The 17,573-nt window shown below is 34.5% G+C and overlaps 3 protein-coding genes across 3 annotated transcripts; 2 read left to right on the top strand and 1 right to left on the bottom strand.

Annotated features, from left to right (window-relative positions):
- Window positions 1-201: 201 nt before the first annotated feature.
- Window positions 202-6,439, bottom strand: LOC130630674 (asparagine synthetase domain-containing protein 1-like). The gene is made up of 13 exons (XM_057444252.1): window positions 5,903-6,439; window positions 4,834-5,761; window positions 4,542-4,745; window positions 4,152-4,274; window positions 3,765-3,881; window positions 3,031-3,605; window positions 2,482-2,680; window positions 2,194-2,228; window positions 1,946-2,108; window positions 1,514-1,581; window positions 951-1,034; window positions 770-860; window positions 202-432 (listed from the first exon to the last, which is right to left on the bottom strand). Exons 2-13 carry the CDS (start codon window positions 4,879-4,881, stop codon window positions 238-240), a joined length of 1,902 nt encoding a protein of 633 aa, XP_057300235.1. The 5' UTR covers window positions 4,882-5,761; window positions 5,903-6,439; the 3' UTR covers window positions 202-237.
- Window positions 6,440-8,864: 2,425 nt separating this feature from the next.
- LOC130630679 (uncharacterized) lies at window positions 8,865-12,198 on the top strand. Its single transcript, XM_057444259.1, has 2 exons — window positions 8,865-9,013; window positions 10,934-12,198. Exons 1-2 carry the CDS (start codon window positions 8,984-8,986, stop codon window positions 11,906-11,908), a joined length of 1,005 nt encoding a protein of 334 aa, XP_057300242.1. The 5' UTR covers window positions 8,865-8,983; the 3' UTR covers window positions 11,909-12,198.
- A 1,764-nt stretch (window positions 12,199-13,962) lies between these two features.
- On the top strand, window positions 13,963-15,234 carry LOC130630119 (uncharacterized). Its single transcript, XM_057443516.1, has one exon. It carries the CDS (start codon window positions 13,963-13,965, stop codon window positions 15,232-15,234), a length of 1,272 nt encoding a protein of 423 aa, XP_057299499.1.
- Window positions 15,235-17,573: the final 2,339 nt, after the last annotated feature.

Below are 17,573 nucleotides of genomic sequence, written 5' to 3'. Positions count from 1 at the left end.
ATTTCGCATTAGATAAATAAAGCTTGGAAAAGTCCTCGAAATAGAGTGTTTGCAAACAAATTAGCCTCTTCCCTATGTGTCTCTGAAATAAATATTATTCATTTGCTTCTGTCCTAGACATTTTCAACCTCTCTGAAGCGGACCAACGTTTAAATTTTTCACTATATGTTTAACATCAAAAGGGTAGTGTAAACAGGTGCGAAAAGTAGAATTTTATTTATTTTTTGCATTAAGAGTTTACAAAGTAGGAGCAGGTTTCAATCTTTCACAACTATCATTTCCCTTCTCTTTACTACCTTCCAACTTAGCAATTCTTGAACCAAATTGTATAGCTCTCTTTGGTAACTTACTTGCGTACGGTAGATCAAGTAATGAAGCAGCTTCTCGAAGTAAGATCTTTTCTCCTTCACCACGTGGAAGACGCGGATCACACTGCAAATAAAAGTAACATAACAGCACTTCCACTAACTATGAACTTATAAAATAGCAAAATCGTCATACAAAAAAGAGATCGCCCGACCTTTAAATTACACTAAAATTTGCCAATTGTCGGGGGGCGTCTTTTATTAAATGCCCATAAAATCAGGGGGAATATTTTAAACCAAACATATATGAATTAAATGAGGAATATTTCGAGGAATAGACTTACTTAACTTACTTAAAAGTATTTAAAATATTGTTAGATGTAAAAAATCAGCGTGTACTGAAAAAAACTAGCCAGTTTTCAAAACAACTTGAAAGAAATTCTGGATATCGAAGAACAACGTACCTTTATACAAACTGGTAGTGATTGTAGAAACGAAACGACGTGTTCATCTAAGAAGGGAAATCTTGCTTCACGCCCATGGTCTGATATACACCTACAGAAAGAAAATTTCTTCAAAATTCTTTTAATTTATGCTTGCTTTAAGTAAAATACGGTCGAAGCCTTTAAAAATGTGTTTTCATACCTGTCGTCTCTACCTAAATTCCTTGATGATATTCTTTCCAACTCCATCTTTATTTCGTCTCTTAAACCTATCCATCCGTTATTTCTAAATAATAAAAAACAAAAAAATCGTTTTCTCACTTCAGCCTTTAAAACAAGTTCTGAAGATGTACACATCAGATACCTCCATGGAAAAATATCTTATGTTAGAATATGGTTTTGCGAGTCCACTAACAAACAGACATTTTTGGGTCGTATTTTTGCGGGTTTAAGGAGCGAGTATTTAAGGAAAAAATAAATGATCTTATTTTGCGCGACTTTATTTCCGAACTGGGTCTTAAAAAATTTATATTATTTTCTCGATTTTCGGTCAAATTCACAAAAAAATTCGCAAAATTAATCCCGGGAGATTTAGTTTATAACTTGTGCAAAAATCCACAATGCGCGCGTCACAGCAAAGTTGATAAGAATATATATGCCATTTGCTTTGTGTATTCGTATCACGACTACAAAATTGCGCAGAGACAGACAAAACACGGGTATTATTAATATAGAGACAATATAATAATGGTAGACTCAACTCACTCGTATTTAGTACGATGTCTTGCATATCCACCAAGCTGTTCATCCGCTCCCATGCCAGTCAATAACACCTTCAATAGAAAGAAATATAGTCCGTCGTTGATAGCTAAAAACTTGCTTTGTATTTGTATTTAAAGTTTTTTTACAACCGTTCTTAAATTAAAACAGAAAAGCAAACTTTGATATTTTCTGTCATCAATATTTTTGAACCTGTTAACATACGCATTCAAACTAATTTACGATACGATAAAGATTAATTAACATAAGAATTACACCAAATGGCATTTGTTTACCTCATTGACGGCCTCTTAAATTTTTAGTCACTAACCTGCAACTTAGGACCTGCACTTCGGTGTAAACAAACGGGTTCAGGACCTGTATCTAGTTACAAGAAAAGACTTTATACAAAATATTGAAATCAATACATTACCAAACCTTAACCGGAGTTTTGTAATTTTCTTCGACTAACTTTAGGTCTCCAGATGCAGAAATTTCAAATCGATTACCAATTCCCCGCGCTGCAAACCAAATTGCACAACCGATACTATCGTCGAGTACAGACTCCAGGGGATAAACCAAATTTGATATACTTTGTTCCCTGCAAAATATATTTACAGCTTTAGGATGCCAATTGGATGAAAGAATACACGGGATTGGGGGGGGCAGTGAACTTATCACCATACCTCTCGTTCTGGAGCTCTTCCTTGGTCACATTAACCTTAAATATAATAATAATATATATAAAAATATAATAATACATTAACCTTAAATAAAACATTAGTGCAAAATTAATGCTAGCGAGTAAGGTGGTATACTTCTATTTGGTGAAATGTTTAATAATTTTATTCGAGCAACGCAATTAACAATACGATCCTTTTCACATCACGTATTCCAATTCTGGATTGAAGAGTCAAAGCCCCACCTGAAAGATCGAAGCTAATTTAGTCAAAACAGTGACCCTATGATCATACCTCGATAAAATTCCAGCATCTATCTCTAGGAAGTTCAAGTAGAGCTCTCCTTCCCGTAATACGATCAGGGACATCGAAATTATCACTCTCCTCCACAAGCGCTTTTTTTTGATATTTTTTCTTAACGTTTTGTTGTATTTTGTTTTTTTGTTGAAAAGCAACGTTGATCAAATCGATCGCTTCTTGTTTTGGTACACATCTGTGAGATAAAAATAGTACTTGAAAACTCACAAGTTAGAACCATCTGCAAATCAGACAATTTTAATCAGTTGAAAAAGTTATATCTCATTACACCTATAGAGAAGTAAGCACCCCAGATCTCCCAAAATACCTTTTTTTGAAAAAATTGCGAATTTACCTGACTTGCATTATGTAAAAAATTGCTTATGACGTAAAACGTCAAGGCAATGTCTATTTCGCACTCAGAGCCGAGTTTTACTAAACCAAACTTCCCTACTTTCCTGATGCAAATTTAAAATTCCCAACTTTTTCGTTTTTTCCAGATTCCTTGGCACCTTTTAAATGCCATCATCTAATGTCTTCACCTACCTGTGGGCGAGAGCAGCAAGTATCACTGAATCTATACCACCTGAAAACAACACGCCTACATTGGGATTAGTATCCTCCGAAGATCTTGGAAGATTAAAAACACGAGTTCGTACAGATTCTTCTAAAACTGCAATAAACTCATTTATAACTTCAACAAGTGTTGTTCTTTCTTCGGTACCACCTTCTATTAGCTTTGCTTCACTTAAAGGTTTTTTGTTTTCTTCTGAGGATGAAAAGTGTAAACAATTACAACATAACTGAGTTTGGTCTATGTTATCTCGAATAGCATAGAGGTCACTATCTCTGTAATATCCCACTTTACTGTTTGCACTATCCCTATAATATCCTGCAGTACTGATGCATCCACACGATGTACAATGAGTGTCTGTCACATAGTCGTCTTCTTTGTCTCCTGCTGAAACTGATGTTAAACATCTGTGATCATGTCTTGCAATTTGTTTATTGATAAATGCAGGTTTGAAAGCGTATTCACGTATATGCTCTCCCATGTTATTAAATTGACAGTCTTTTAAACTTAAACAGTAGAGTTTTTTAGCAGGAACTTCTTTGCAATCCTAAAGAAAAATATTTAATTTAAATCTATGTATGCTATTTACAGTTCACCTATGCCAAGACAAACAAACTTGTTAATTCGAATGCACAAAAACACAAAAGTATTTGAAAAAGTTTGAATTAGGCTGCATTCGAATTTATGCATATAAATATATACTTACTGCATGTAATCCTCTGTGAAAAGTGGAAGATAAAGAGAACATGTCGTCACCACAGAAAGATATAAGACTTCTCCTGCCAAGAAAATCACGACCATACCACAATTCTTTGTTTTTTGCCTAAAAATAGAAGTGGTGTAGTAGACTGACTGGTGGACATTCTCGTATTTACTTAAGCACAATATGAAATGACTTTTGTAGAACATTTTCACATAAGTTTCAATAAAACAGAAATTTAAAAGGTATGATTTCACAATCTAGAGAAGAACTGGCAAAACAAATTCTTATAAATACATTACACCATGTTAGCCTATAAATTATAACATGTACTTCAAATTTCAGGACCTTTTTTCTTCAACATATAAAACTAAAGCGATTCTCACCACTCACGTCAAAATATACAAATGACCATGGACCATGAATGCTTGTGAAAAAATCGACAAATTCAGCATGACTTGTTAATTTGTTTAGTTTTTCCATGACAGCAATGGTATCATTTTGATCTTCCATAATCTATTAAGTCAGTTATACACATAAACACAGTTAATGTTGAACAAAGTAATATATATATAAAAAGTTGAAACACACAGACTGATGTGCTCAAAACTTTTGCTTACATAATTGCAGAGAAAAAAGCGTCTTAATTTATTAGTTTTAAAATAAAAATGTCTTGAAACAAAATTTAATTGCTTTGTCTAAAAAAGATTGCTATGTTTCTAAATCTTCAAACGCTTACACGTGAATAAAGCTTAAAGAAGGAATATATTTCTCAACACAAACCTGAAGACCACCAAATATCTCACCATTCCACAGCAAAAAATTTCCATGCTCATCAACAACTGGTTGTTTCATTAGTTCACCTCGTAACTGTAAAACAGTTCCGTAACATACCATTGTTGTAACCTCATTAAGTTCAAGAGCATATTGATGTGATGCATCTGGTCCACGGTTTTCTATTTGTGGTACCACAAGCTCGGATAATGTCTATATAAAAAGAGGTGCAATGGTTCCAATGAATTATGTTATGAAAAGAAAATATAAGTCATTTGGGTTAAAACAAAAAAAATCATACCTGAATTTTTTTCTCATTTGACGACAAAATGAAAAGTATTCCACACATCTTTTCGCATCAGGACACAATCTTTTATATTACTACTTTTTTAACTAAAATCAAGAAAACACTGAAGGCTGTGTATGATATACTGTTATGGCCATGATCTTCCAATGAAGGTGTTAATTTATGACTTTTATGTTGTTAATCTTAATTACCAATTTGCATTAATATTTTCCAATTTAATGCCCCTCCGTTCCACAACAATTACATGGTCACCCTTATTTTGTTCAGTCGGGAGTACATATTTTATTATGTTGTTCATTGGCTTTGTTATCCAGTAACTTAGCTACAGCTTGCATTCTCATGTGCTCTAGTCGTCTTTCTGGTCTTGTTCTAGGCCACATGCCTTTGGTTTTGTTTGGGCACTTTACTGTCCTCGTTTTGCATTTCTATTATAGTTTGGTTTTGGATAACTGCTTATTTACAGTGTGTATAATTATATCCGTAAATGATATGTTTTTACCCAATGTACATCCTCTACAAAAGATTTTTTGCAATATTAGAATGCAATATTTATATTATTTATATGCAAAATACACATGCGAGTTTCCCGTCAGCACGACTTTTGAAATCCATGCGGAAAATTTTTATTATTCACTATTTTACAATAGATCTCCTCCTAGAGTATTTAATGCTCTTTTTGAGCTATACAGACCCAATTAGGGCCCGCTCTCTACTAGACAACTCCTGGCAACATCCAACGGCCCACACAATGTGCCATCTCCCCAATTCCCCTCAAATGGCTTGGGTTATCATTCACTCGCCCATGTTGAATCGCCGTTAGATGGTCGTTATAGAGTGGTGGCATGGTCAATGTGGTGTTTTTTTAATATAATGCACAACAGAACTCTTCGTCCACATTCTTTTACCAAGGTTTCCAATTTTTCTGTAAAATAGTGAATTTTTTAAAATAATGAAAAAAAACAAACTTACTTCCTTCTGCCTAAGTAGTACATTGACACATATGATATAATAAAAAAATATCAACAAACTTTATGATTTACCAGTTTACCAATTTAACACTTACACAATATTTGCTTGATGCCTATGTTGCAGCTCCACAGGAGACATGTAAAATTATTACTTTCTTGAGATAATTCTATGATACGATGCTGTTTAAGTCTGCTCTCCTGCGAACGGGAATCAGTCAGTGGTTCGCCAGGTTTTAAAAAACCATTGATTCCTAATGAGTTTGGTAAAAGGTCTAGTCGAAAGTTGGTGAGTTGGCGAGGCGTGAGTTGGTGAGTTGCAAAATTTTACGAATGCCAACATCCGGAAAATTATGCATATCTCCTTGTTGCTCTCCACAGTAGAGTTTAAATTTTTAAGAGTTATATCATCATCACATCATATTTTCAGACATGATCAACGAAAGGTGTTCAGTGACAATTATGTCAAAGTGGCGAGTTCAAAAAAGATGTGTAAAATTGAAGTTGTAAAATAATAATATAAAATATAATATAAAAAAAGTTGTAAAATATATTTATATATATAAATTCTTGTTTTTTTCATCTCATTAAAAATTAATTATTAATACTGTATTTTCTTTCTCGATCTAACAGACTTCTATTATTATGACAAGACTGGATCTAATATACTATTTACCAACTTTGGCTAAGGTCCTTTTTCAGTCAGTGCGCTTTCCTTTAGGAAAAAGAAACTGAAAACGAAATTATCATACAAGCACAATATCTGAAGCACAATTTAACAAAACTCGTACTTGTTTTCAACAGCTAAAATAATTATACAGAAACTAACTAATATAAAGAATCAATAAGCATAGAAAAACAAACAGGGTGGAAAAACGCACACAAAGAAAACAAAAGGGGCTGGTCACACTAACCACAACTAAATTTTGATCAGCCCAAAAAAGGGGTGTGGCAAAATGGCTGACCAAAACAAACTATAGCCTAAGTGTGACCAGAAAATGCAACAAAATGGCACTATATAAATTATATAATATCTAATAATAAATATAAACTTACTGGTAAAGTTTATGCCTAACTTATGCAGTGCAGCAACAAGAACAATGTGTTTGGTAAACACCAAGAATGACAAATACTTGGTCAACACCAAGAATGAGCAAATATGACAGAAACAATTTTTCATGTCATGTCTTACTAGTATGACGACTAATTTCCAACTGACTGCAAAAATGCAAAAAACATCATATATATATATATATATGTCCCTTGAGACATACCTAAGGCCATTACCATTATGTAAATAACAAAGGTAATGACAATAAGCATGCCTCAATGCATAACAGTCCCTAAGGAACACAACTAAATAAAATGAATCAAAAACCTTTATACACATACAGACTCAGTACACTCATAAACATTAAAACAGATACATGAACTTTACACATAACTTTACACATAAAAAAACATAAACAAAACAAAAACTGTTTCAGTAATGAATATCATTGATTTATACTGATAAACCAAACATATTTCCTATATTTCGTGTTTCAATAAAATGAATCATACGAAGTATCTTTCGGTTTAGAAAAATTGCCTCCTACAATTCCGTATTTTCTCAATCAAGCATCATTATATATACAACAATTTTAGGTACTTCTTATCTCTAAGATAGTGAGAAGGATGTTGTTGTTATTAGTTCAGAAAAAAATTCACTTCTTTAGAGAAAAAAAAGGTCAAACTACATGAAGTTTCTTTTAAACTTTGCAGCATATATTTGAGCATAAAAATTCTTAGCAGCTAATACTAAAAATATTCCTGTCCAACGAATTTTAGCGATTCTTAGATTTTGATGGTTTTTTCTTTCTAATTTATGCAGATCATCCCATTCAAAATTATCGCACCTCAAAAAAGTTGTATGATACCGAATCTTGCGAAGATCAGCTGGGTTGTAACATTTTGCTAAAATGTGTTAACGTGCTAACATATTTTTTCCGGAAAAATAGCCACATGAAAACGACAGCCATACTTTTTTTAAACTCACCAACTCGTGACTCGCAAACTCACTAACTCATTGACTCGACAATTACCTCTATAGCTACTCATTCCTAATAAGCCAATACACCTTTACGATAATTCAATTGTACATGCATTCCTACGGCTCTCCATCGTTTTACAACATCGGAAAAAAGGAGGTAAAAATTGTGTTTTATGAGAGTTGTTAGAGACGAAAGCGTGTTTTCTCCAGTTTTTTAACTTCCATCGTATCAATTTCTTTCAAAATTTCAGGAAACGTTAATAATAATAAGATACAACTTATGTGTACTTTTCATTAAAAACAAAATGCGGCAAGAAAAGTTATCACGAAAAAAACGTGTTTTCTCATTAATAAACTCTTACAAAAGTGGATGTTTACCTCCTCCGATCGCTAAATAAGCTGCGATGGAGTGTTAGTTTTCCCGAATTGTCGTAAAGGTGTATTGCTGCCCTAAAAAGTGAAAACAAAAATATCAGAAAGTCAAGAACAAAATACATTATAAACACTTTGAGGGTAGCTAGTGCAAATATAATATGTTAAAAAAGAGAATACAGTGTGAGAGTAAAAAATGATAGCTAGCTAGCTAGCTAATAGCTAAAACTAGCTACACAGAGCTGATTACATAAAAACAGACGTCCCTTTCTAACCAGGGTTTGAATTAAGAGAGTGCCAATAGTGATAACTCACTTTAATGTTACTTCAGATATAAAAGGGCAACTGAATGTGAGACCATCCCATCGTAGGAACGTAACATGTTGCTCATATAGCTAACTACATAGCTACATGTGTTACTCTTCTGTAAACAAAACCGACATATATAGGGTCTCAGCAAATGAGTTAGCTACATTGGAAATTAAATAACGCATGTGGAGAAGCAATTACCTAGGTATGGCTAATAAAAATAGGAAATCCGTTGGATCTTCAGCTAGAAAGTTTAAAAGCCAGTCTTTGATCAAGGGTTGTCGTTTCAAAATTATAAATTTGCCACCGTCTATCTCACGGACCAAGTGGGACGTTACGCGCATAACACGGCAAAAGTGTATGAACCAAATATCCACCTTAAATAATGTAACAATTTGCTATGGCTTGAAGCAACAGAAATATTGTAGCGTCGTTAAAGTGAGTAAATCAAGCACACAAACAACAGATGGGCTACACAATCCAATTAGGACAGGAGGTACTGCAATGAATAGTAACTTTGTAGCTAAATGCCTGCATTTGTTGAAGATTTAGTTATATATCATAGACACAATGACACTGTGTTTATGCATATCTATACCATATTTAGGAAGTGTATTGTAATAATGTAACGAGGAGAGTCAGGAAGAACTAATTATTACCCTATTATAAGTACTTTTGATAAAACCTAATTGTAGGGAGTGGGAGGATTAATGAGGAGGAAGGTTGGTAATTTTCTTTAAAGGGATAGTTGGGTAGGGTCTTATATATAAATTGGGGTAGGTGAATTTTCATTCAAAAAGATAAAAAATAGAAGGGGGGAGGGGGGAAAGAGGTTTTTTTAATCAAACAGTGTTAACTTTTGATGTATTGAGTGTCAAAGGTATTTAAAGCATTCTGCTTGTATCATAGTTAACTGTTATATTTTGTTATAATGTTTTCATGTAAGTGGTCCTTCTTTAACAATAGACCTATTTCCATATCCATTTGGTTCCGCGAAAAAATGTTGAGTTTTACAGCTTTTAACTGGCAGTTTCACATAATCGTAGTTAACACAGCTATAAAGAGGGTTTTGGTAGTGGTAGTGTGACAAAAAAATTAAAATATTGCAGATTTGTATCTTTTGGTATATGTTAGGTAGCTAGCTAGCTACCTAAACCTCTTAAACCTCCTAGCTACGTTAACCCTAGCCCCGTTTTTACAATGATGTGAATACATTTTTATTTACTGTTTCCAAGTAACTATAGAACTAAAACTCAATATACAGTTTACTAACGCTCAGTGGCACTTGTATAGTATAGCTAAGCCAAAAACTAGCCAGCAGCTAAGCTAAAACTCTGCGTATTGTAAACATCATTTTGAGCTCCCCATTCCCCAAAAATCAATATTGAATATGCTTGACTGATGCTAACAGAAGTATTCAAGAAACCTAAAGAAAAATTACATTGACTTCAAGGGAAAGGGGATGCTACAGTAAAGAAATTTCAAAGGCTGGATTTTTTATATCATTTTCACAATTATTTTCCAGGGTTGTAGCTATAGCTTAGCTGCATGAGTTACCAACAAATCATTTTTCAACATTTGTTGTGTAAACTGATATTTAAAATTAATATAATCAATTTTTAAATTATTTTGCGAAGTGATCATCTGAAGGAAATATTTGTTTCTGACAGATCACTGGACAATTTCATTTGCCTGAAAATTTACTGAGATGATAACTCTCTGAATACAAAATTTAAGAATTAGGATATCATCCTTTTATTCAACCTTATAGTTTGAAATTTTAGATAATTTTTTTTAGCCAAATTCAATCTATGATAGAGGCTTAAGATTTAACACAAATAAGCAACAACATTCCAAGAAAGGTTTAAATTCCAACTTTTCCCACCAAGTCAAATTAGGAATCACAAATGTGTAAAATGTGAGTTATAAATACTTCCAAAACTACCCTCACTTGAAAAAAAAATTAACAATTTAAGGCAAGGTGAACTCAACTACTATTTTAAAACCACAGTCAGTAAGCCTGGCTAATGTTATTTTCACAGATGCTGTTTAAAAAATAAAGTACACTCAATAACTGGACACAAGATATATACCAGCAACATCACCAATGTTTGTTTAGAACAAATCAGCCAGCCATTTAGCTAGCTATAGCTACATATATCATATTCAAAGCTAGCTCATTTAACACCAAGAATAATAAAAAAGCATTAGAACGGCACAATTATGTATGCTATTATCCCATATTATCACCAAATGTTAGTAACAATCTGTATGACATAATAATTTGCCAAATATTAGAAGTAAACAAACAATATCTGCACTACTTCGCTGCAAACTAAAATTTTGCTCATAACTAATCTTGTTTTCACGTTTATAAGCCCCAATTTTATCTACATGAGTATATCTGTCTTTTTAGATACAACACGACAAAATGGCAAAACTGTCATTCAAGTCAATTTTTATAACTTTACTTTTATTCTTTGTGTTTCTCGCATTGTCGTGGCTTTCATTCATACGAAATGTGCATGCTCCACTCGTTGTTACTGAAGAAGAAGATTTTTTTCTGGGACGGAATGAAGCGCAACTGTCAGAAAAATGGAGTGATTTAGAGGAACTTGATATCCAAGATGAAGGCAAATTTCATATGGTAACAAATATTATTTTGTTTACACACAAAGTTTACAGTTCAAATTTGTTATACGATGGAGAGCGTACACCTACACAGGAGCATTTGGAAAAAAGACAGCGTGAAGTGGAAGAAACTTTACAAAAAAATCTAAATAATGAACATGTTGCTGCAATACATATTCTGTATTTTCACCCAGCGATATCGCTATATTTGACAAAATTAAGACTGAAGAACTCAAAAAAGATGGTGTTGCATTTAACGAGGCGTGATCCAACAGTTGCTGTAAACTTGGATTATATTCAAAAGTACTTAAAAAATAAATTTGTCATTTTGATACACCAAGACAATTATCTGGGTAAGGGCTGGGACGATGTCGATTTTACATTTCTTCGTACCAATCATCTAATGTATGCTTTGACAAGACATTCTGTCACTGAGAAATACCCATGCAATGCAGCAATAGGAGCTTCCTGCAATCCAGGAGCAATTTATTTGGGATCTCATGATACATTTGTGTTCTATTCTGACCGTAACTTTCCCAAAAACATGTTATTGGATCTTAATATAATCCCAAGCTCCAGTGGGATGGAAAATGTACTGATTTGGTATTTTCGAAAGACATTGAATTACAAAGTGACGAACCCATGTAAACATTTAATTGTGTACCATAATCATTGTGTTTCGATTCGAGAGAAGGGAAGAAAAAGATACAATGTGAAAAATAAAAATGGCTTAGCACAATTCACTGATAAATTGCGATAACTTTTACTAATCCTGCTTTAAGAGAAGAAATTGTTGCGAAACTTCTTTTTGTGATTTTAGACCTGTTTCACAGAATTATGTTCCACAAAGTTGTACTTTTTAGAGTTAATCGATCCCAAAAATATCTGTACACAAAAAGTTTTTGGATATAGATTTAATGATGTGTCTTTCTTTCATTAGCTTATCTTTTTACTAAGAACTTCAAAAAATTTACAGAATTATACACCATTTGTAAATTTAATTTATTTTATACACTACACTGTTTTGCAAATATATTTTTCTGAAACTAATTTTTGTCAAAATTTTTATGTATGCTTTCTAATTTTTTGTACAATATTGGCTAAATAAACCAGCCACTTGGCATAAATTGCGACAGTGGATACAACTGGAACAGCTGTTTTGTTACACCCATCCGTTATGGAGGAGTGTATTTATTTAGTTCTCTATTTGTCTGCAAAATGTGTTCACGTTTAACGAACGAAACAAAATATGAAGCTAAATGAGTTTCATACAACATAAAAACCAACAAAAAAACTGAGTTTGTTTTCTCAAAAGGTACAATAAAAACACACGAAGCTTTTCACTTGCGAAAGAGAACTAAAACATTGTAATTATATTTGATGTACCGCTGGTATTTCTAAATTTATTCAAACAAAATAAATGTGATCCCCACCTGAAACTTGGTAGAATGTGAAATCTTAGATTTAACAACCTGTTACATCAGGCTTTTTAATTTTGTCCTAATCGAACTCTGCTTTGAGGCTTATTGGTACAAGTGGAAAATTAAGAAGACTTTGACCGTAACATTTTTACCAGCAAAACAACATTTTCATGTGTCGGATTAAGGTAAAAATTTATACACACACTAATTCAATGATTTTGAATATGATCCTAAAGTCAAAACATCAAAATTCTAAAATTTGAAAAAACATGTAATTCGGGAAACGTGCATACCACATTTTTTTTGTAGCTTGTTCAACAAGGTGGTACTGTTTATATTTTTGCTTGACAACATTTTGCTTCAATCGTTTCGGAAAAGCTGGATTTTAAACTTACAACGTATTCAAAGCTGTAGAAATATAAGTAGTCATATGTGGCATTGTAAATTTGAACTTCAGTAAAATGACTTTGAGCATTTTAATAACTGACAGAAATTCCTGCTGTTCAAGAATAAATTGATTTTTACTTTAACACGGTGAAAATATTCGCAAGCCTCTCAAAAACTGATTCTTCCTAATAAAAAAATAGTGGTTGTAAAAGTGAAGAAAATATCGAGGGATGAAATTTTAACGGGAACTTAATTTTCTAAATCGTGAAGACGTAGAGAAAAATACCTGTTTGCTTTTTCCGCTGCACAAAGTTGTTTCGCTTCTTTAAAATTGCAAAAAAAAATTTTCATAACTGATTTTCTCGTTTAGCCCTCATTCTTTTATCAAAAGTTATTTTTTTTAGAAATAAAAAATCATTTTTCATAGAAATAATCAAGCCAAACAAATCGTGCCCAGTTTTAACGAAATAAAGGTTGTGTCTTTTTGTTGGTATGTTAACAGTTCACATACTGAAAACGCATTTTACGAACGTACTTTGAAAAGGGTAAATTCTTCCTTAGTGGGAGGGAGGGGCGGGAGTCACGTTATTAATCACAAACACAAACGAGGAGTGCATTCCGTACTCAGCACGAAGATTTCAAATAATTTTTTTTTCTTTTTAACGGAAGAAACGATATTAAAATTGCACTTGTGTTTTTTTATTTGTGGTAATTTTTTAAATTTAAAGCATTATATCTCCAAACATTTACTTCATAAAGCAATACACGAAGAAGAGCGTCACAGAAAAACACTTTTCCACAGGAGTCCTTTAAAGCTAAGGCGCCACGAGGAACATTTTCATGCGCGTGCTATGCAACATGTCCCATAGCATGCGCATGAAAATGTTTCTCGTGGCGCCACATCTTATTTGCTGCAAGATTATTGCGAAAATCAAAGTTAAAAAATCATGCTCAAAGGGTATACCGTATCCTTAAGTTTTTTATTGAGTTCATGTGTGATTAAAATATGGCAGGAATAAACAGAGAAGTTATTTTAGCTTTACTTTTGTTGGACGAAGAAGAAGAGGAAGATCGTGAAGAACCACCAAGAAATTGCTGGGTGCAACCGTGGCTTGGGAATAGAGAGTGTCTTGGCGCTTTTCATACAATCTTCAACGAAATAGAAAACGATGAGAAGAAATGTAGAGGGTATATACGTATGAATAACGCTCAATTCGAATACCTAGTCGGTCTTCTTTCTGAGGATTTGCAGAAACAAGATACAAATATGAGGAATTCTATCACACCAGCTGAGCTCGTTTGCGTGGCCCTACGTTACTTAGCGACTGGTGAGACTTTCAGGTCTTTAGAATTTCAATTCAGAGTGTCAAGAAAAAGAATTTCAGCAGCTGTTATGGAGGTATCTGAAGCTATCATAAAGAGGTTGGGTCCAACCTTCCTTTCAACTCCGAAAACACAGGGGGAATGGCTAGATATCTCCAGAAAGTTCAATGAGCGTTGGAACTTCCCAAATGGATTAGGTGCTCTCGATGGGAAGCATATCGTCATTCAGCAGCCCCCAAATTCAGGGTCTCATTACCGAAACTATAAAGGGACAGACAGTGTAGTGCTCATGGCTCTTGTCGGGCCAGAATATGAGTTTCTTTATGTGGAAGTTGGAGCGAACGGTAGAAATTCTGATGGAGGTATATGGGACCAATGTAATTTAAAGAAGGCGCTAGACAGTGGATCGCTAAATTTACCAGAGGTTTGCAATTTACCAGGTCGAAACAACAAAGTGCCGTATGTGATAACAGGAGATGATGCGTTTCCTCTTAAGAATTACCTGATGAAGCCTTATCCACAAAAAAATCTGACAGTAAACAAACGCATCTTCAATTATCGACTGTCACGAAAGAGAAGAATTTCTGAAAACGGATTTGGGATATTGGCAAATCGGTGGCGCATTTTTCGTCGACCTATAAACTTAGAACCAGAAAAGGATTCTACCATCACAATGGCAACAGTGGCATTGCATAACTGGCAGAGGAGCAAAAGTTCTGTGGGCAAAATTGAGCTACCAATTGGTCTTGTCGACCGAGAGAATGAGCGTGGTGAAATTATCGAAGGTGCTTGGAGAGAAGATACTCCTACTGGCACATGGTTTTCACTGTCCAATGACATTTACGGCAATCGATCTAGTAATCAAGCCAAAGCAATAAGAGACGAGTTCACGGAGTATTTCGTAATGGAAGGTGCTGTACGCTGGCAGTGGCATTGCGCTAGAGTTGACATTTAATTTTATTTTTTGCGAGGATAAATAAAAAATGATAAGATTTACTGAACGTTTAATATATTTTTCTGATTTATTTTACTCCAGAAAATGTCTGCCAACCATAACGTAACGTATCAAAACGTATCGTTCGAACAGGATGAATTTGCGGGTGAATACGGCTGATTTTGAGAAGGTAGAGGTGGCGATTGCAGCATACCAGTATATGTATTTGCCATGGGATATGATGGGGTGTATGGAGTAAACGTTGAAGCTGCGAACATACGAGCATGATGGTTGGTAGGCATAGATTGGTGTTGTTTCTGCTCTTCATACTCGAAAAAAATATCCATGATTTTTTTCTTCAACCTTGGCCAATCTTTTAGTTCGCACTGGACCAAACTGTCGGCCACTGTACTTCCAAAAATTTGGGCACGTTTTTCGACAGCAGATTGCGCTTCGCATCCATATGTAGAAGCTTGTTGCGGCCGGATTTCATGGTGATCAGCCCTTTGTGTGATGGAAGTTGTCAACGCTTTCCACAGTTCGGCTTTGGCACACTGCTCCTCCGTCATCTTCTTCTCCCGTCGTTTTTTAGGAGCAGGGGTACGTGGTTCATCCTCGTTCATTGTATCGACGGTCTCATCCATATCGCAAGTAATCTCAACGAAATCCATTTGATTATAATGGTCCCAGGTAGAAAAATATGCTTCGTTTACACCTGCACCAGAGGATCTTGATCCAATCTCCCTATTGCGCTCACTTCTATACTTTGTCAATGCGTTATGCCATGACGTTTTGAGCTCGTTTACGGTATACTTCCCATCAAAACGCTCACTCAGTTTGACCATCAGAGCTTCGCGCAACACTCTGTCTCTATAATCTTGTAGAGTGTGGTTCCAAAGCGCGGGATTTTCACGATAAAAATCAATCAATTCTTCCAACTCGTCGGACGAAAGTTGCGCTTTTTTCTTTTCTTTTGTTAGATCAGTTACGATAAACTCCATTTGTTCATAAAACTTCCACTTTTTCGATGGAACTTCGCTTCCAGCATTACGTTTAACTTCACGGAGCATCGATGAACGAAGAGAATGGAATGCTTTTTCTAGAAAATCACAGCTATACGCCCCCTCAAATTCAGTGACAAGGTCTATTTTCGCAGCTTCTTTTTTGTCTTTATTTTTGTAATATATATTCCCACTGTCCCATAACGTTGGGTTCGCTTTATAAAAGTTTATTAAAGTAACTTTCTCCTCGTCTGATAGTTTTTTCTTTTCATCCGCCATTTTCGCTATTTTCTCACTAGCTACTCTTCACTTGCAGTTCAACTTCTCAAGAAAAAAACTTGTTTATATCTTTCTGTGATTTGATTGGTCAATAAAATAATGCCTCAAATAATTTTGTAAAATATTTGTTGCAGAAGGTGGGGACACGTGCAACATTTGCTCCACAACAAATTTTTCAGCACATTTTGTCCCCGGAGCACGGGAGCAAAATAGATTCAGATCTATTTTGTCCCCGAAGTTGTGGAGCAAAATGTTTGCTCCATGCAACATTTTTTTGCTGCATTGCAGTGAAAAATAGGCATGGGACACGAGTAATTTTTTTTATGCGCGTGCTATGCAGCAATGTTGCATAGCACGCGCATGAAAATGTTCCTCGTGGCGCCTTAGCTTTTGTCCCCGAAGTTGTGGAGCAAAATGTTTGCTCCATGCAACATTTTTTTGCTGCATTGCAGTGAAAAATAGGCATGGGACACGAGTAATTTTTTTTATGCGCGTGCTATGCAGCAATGTTGCATAGCACGCGCATGAAAATGTTCCTCGTGGCGCCTTAGCTTAAGAAGAGCACCGCAGAAAAACATTTCAGTGAAGAGTGCTGAATCTTTATAAATCCTAATTTCCCCCCATAATTTTATTTTTCGTCACCAATCAGGACCTTATGCCTGGGGACGACGTTGTTTTTATCGCTATAAATAAGAGGAGGATAGATCTCTGTTTCTATAGCTATAAACAAGATGCAGAGAAATATAAAAAGATTAGAAATAGTTGCAACAATAATATACTGAAAGCGAAGGCTAAGCACCAGCGTGATCTTATTAACGGAAATCTGTCAAATCTCCAAGGTCAAATCCAAGAAAATTTTGGAATGCAATAGAATCAGTATTCCTAAGCAAACCGAAAAAAGTGTGTCAAATGTCAAAAGATAGTGAAAGCAGAAGTAAAGTTAGCAACTTCAGCAAGTTTTTTAGTACAGCTGTTCACTCCCTTAAATCCAAGTCAATTCAACTTATGAATTTTACATGGAGATACGTACCACCTTTGTCCTTACGAACAAATAAAATTTTCATGACAGGCTATATTTCT

This window comes from Hydractinia symbiolongicarpus, chromosome 2, assembly GCF_029227915.1.
Source record: "Hydractinia symbiolongicarpus strain clone_291-10 chromosome 2, HSymV2.1, whole genome shotgun sequence".
Lineage (NCBI taxonomy): Eukaryota > Metazoa > Cnidaria > Hydrozoa > Anthoathecata > Hydractiniidae > Hydractinia > Hydractinia symbiolongicarpus.
The sequence above is the reverse complement of the archived record's forward strand: the minus strand, read 5'-3'. Positions and strand labels throughout refer to the sequence as shown.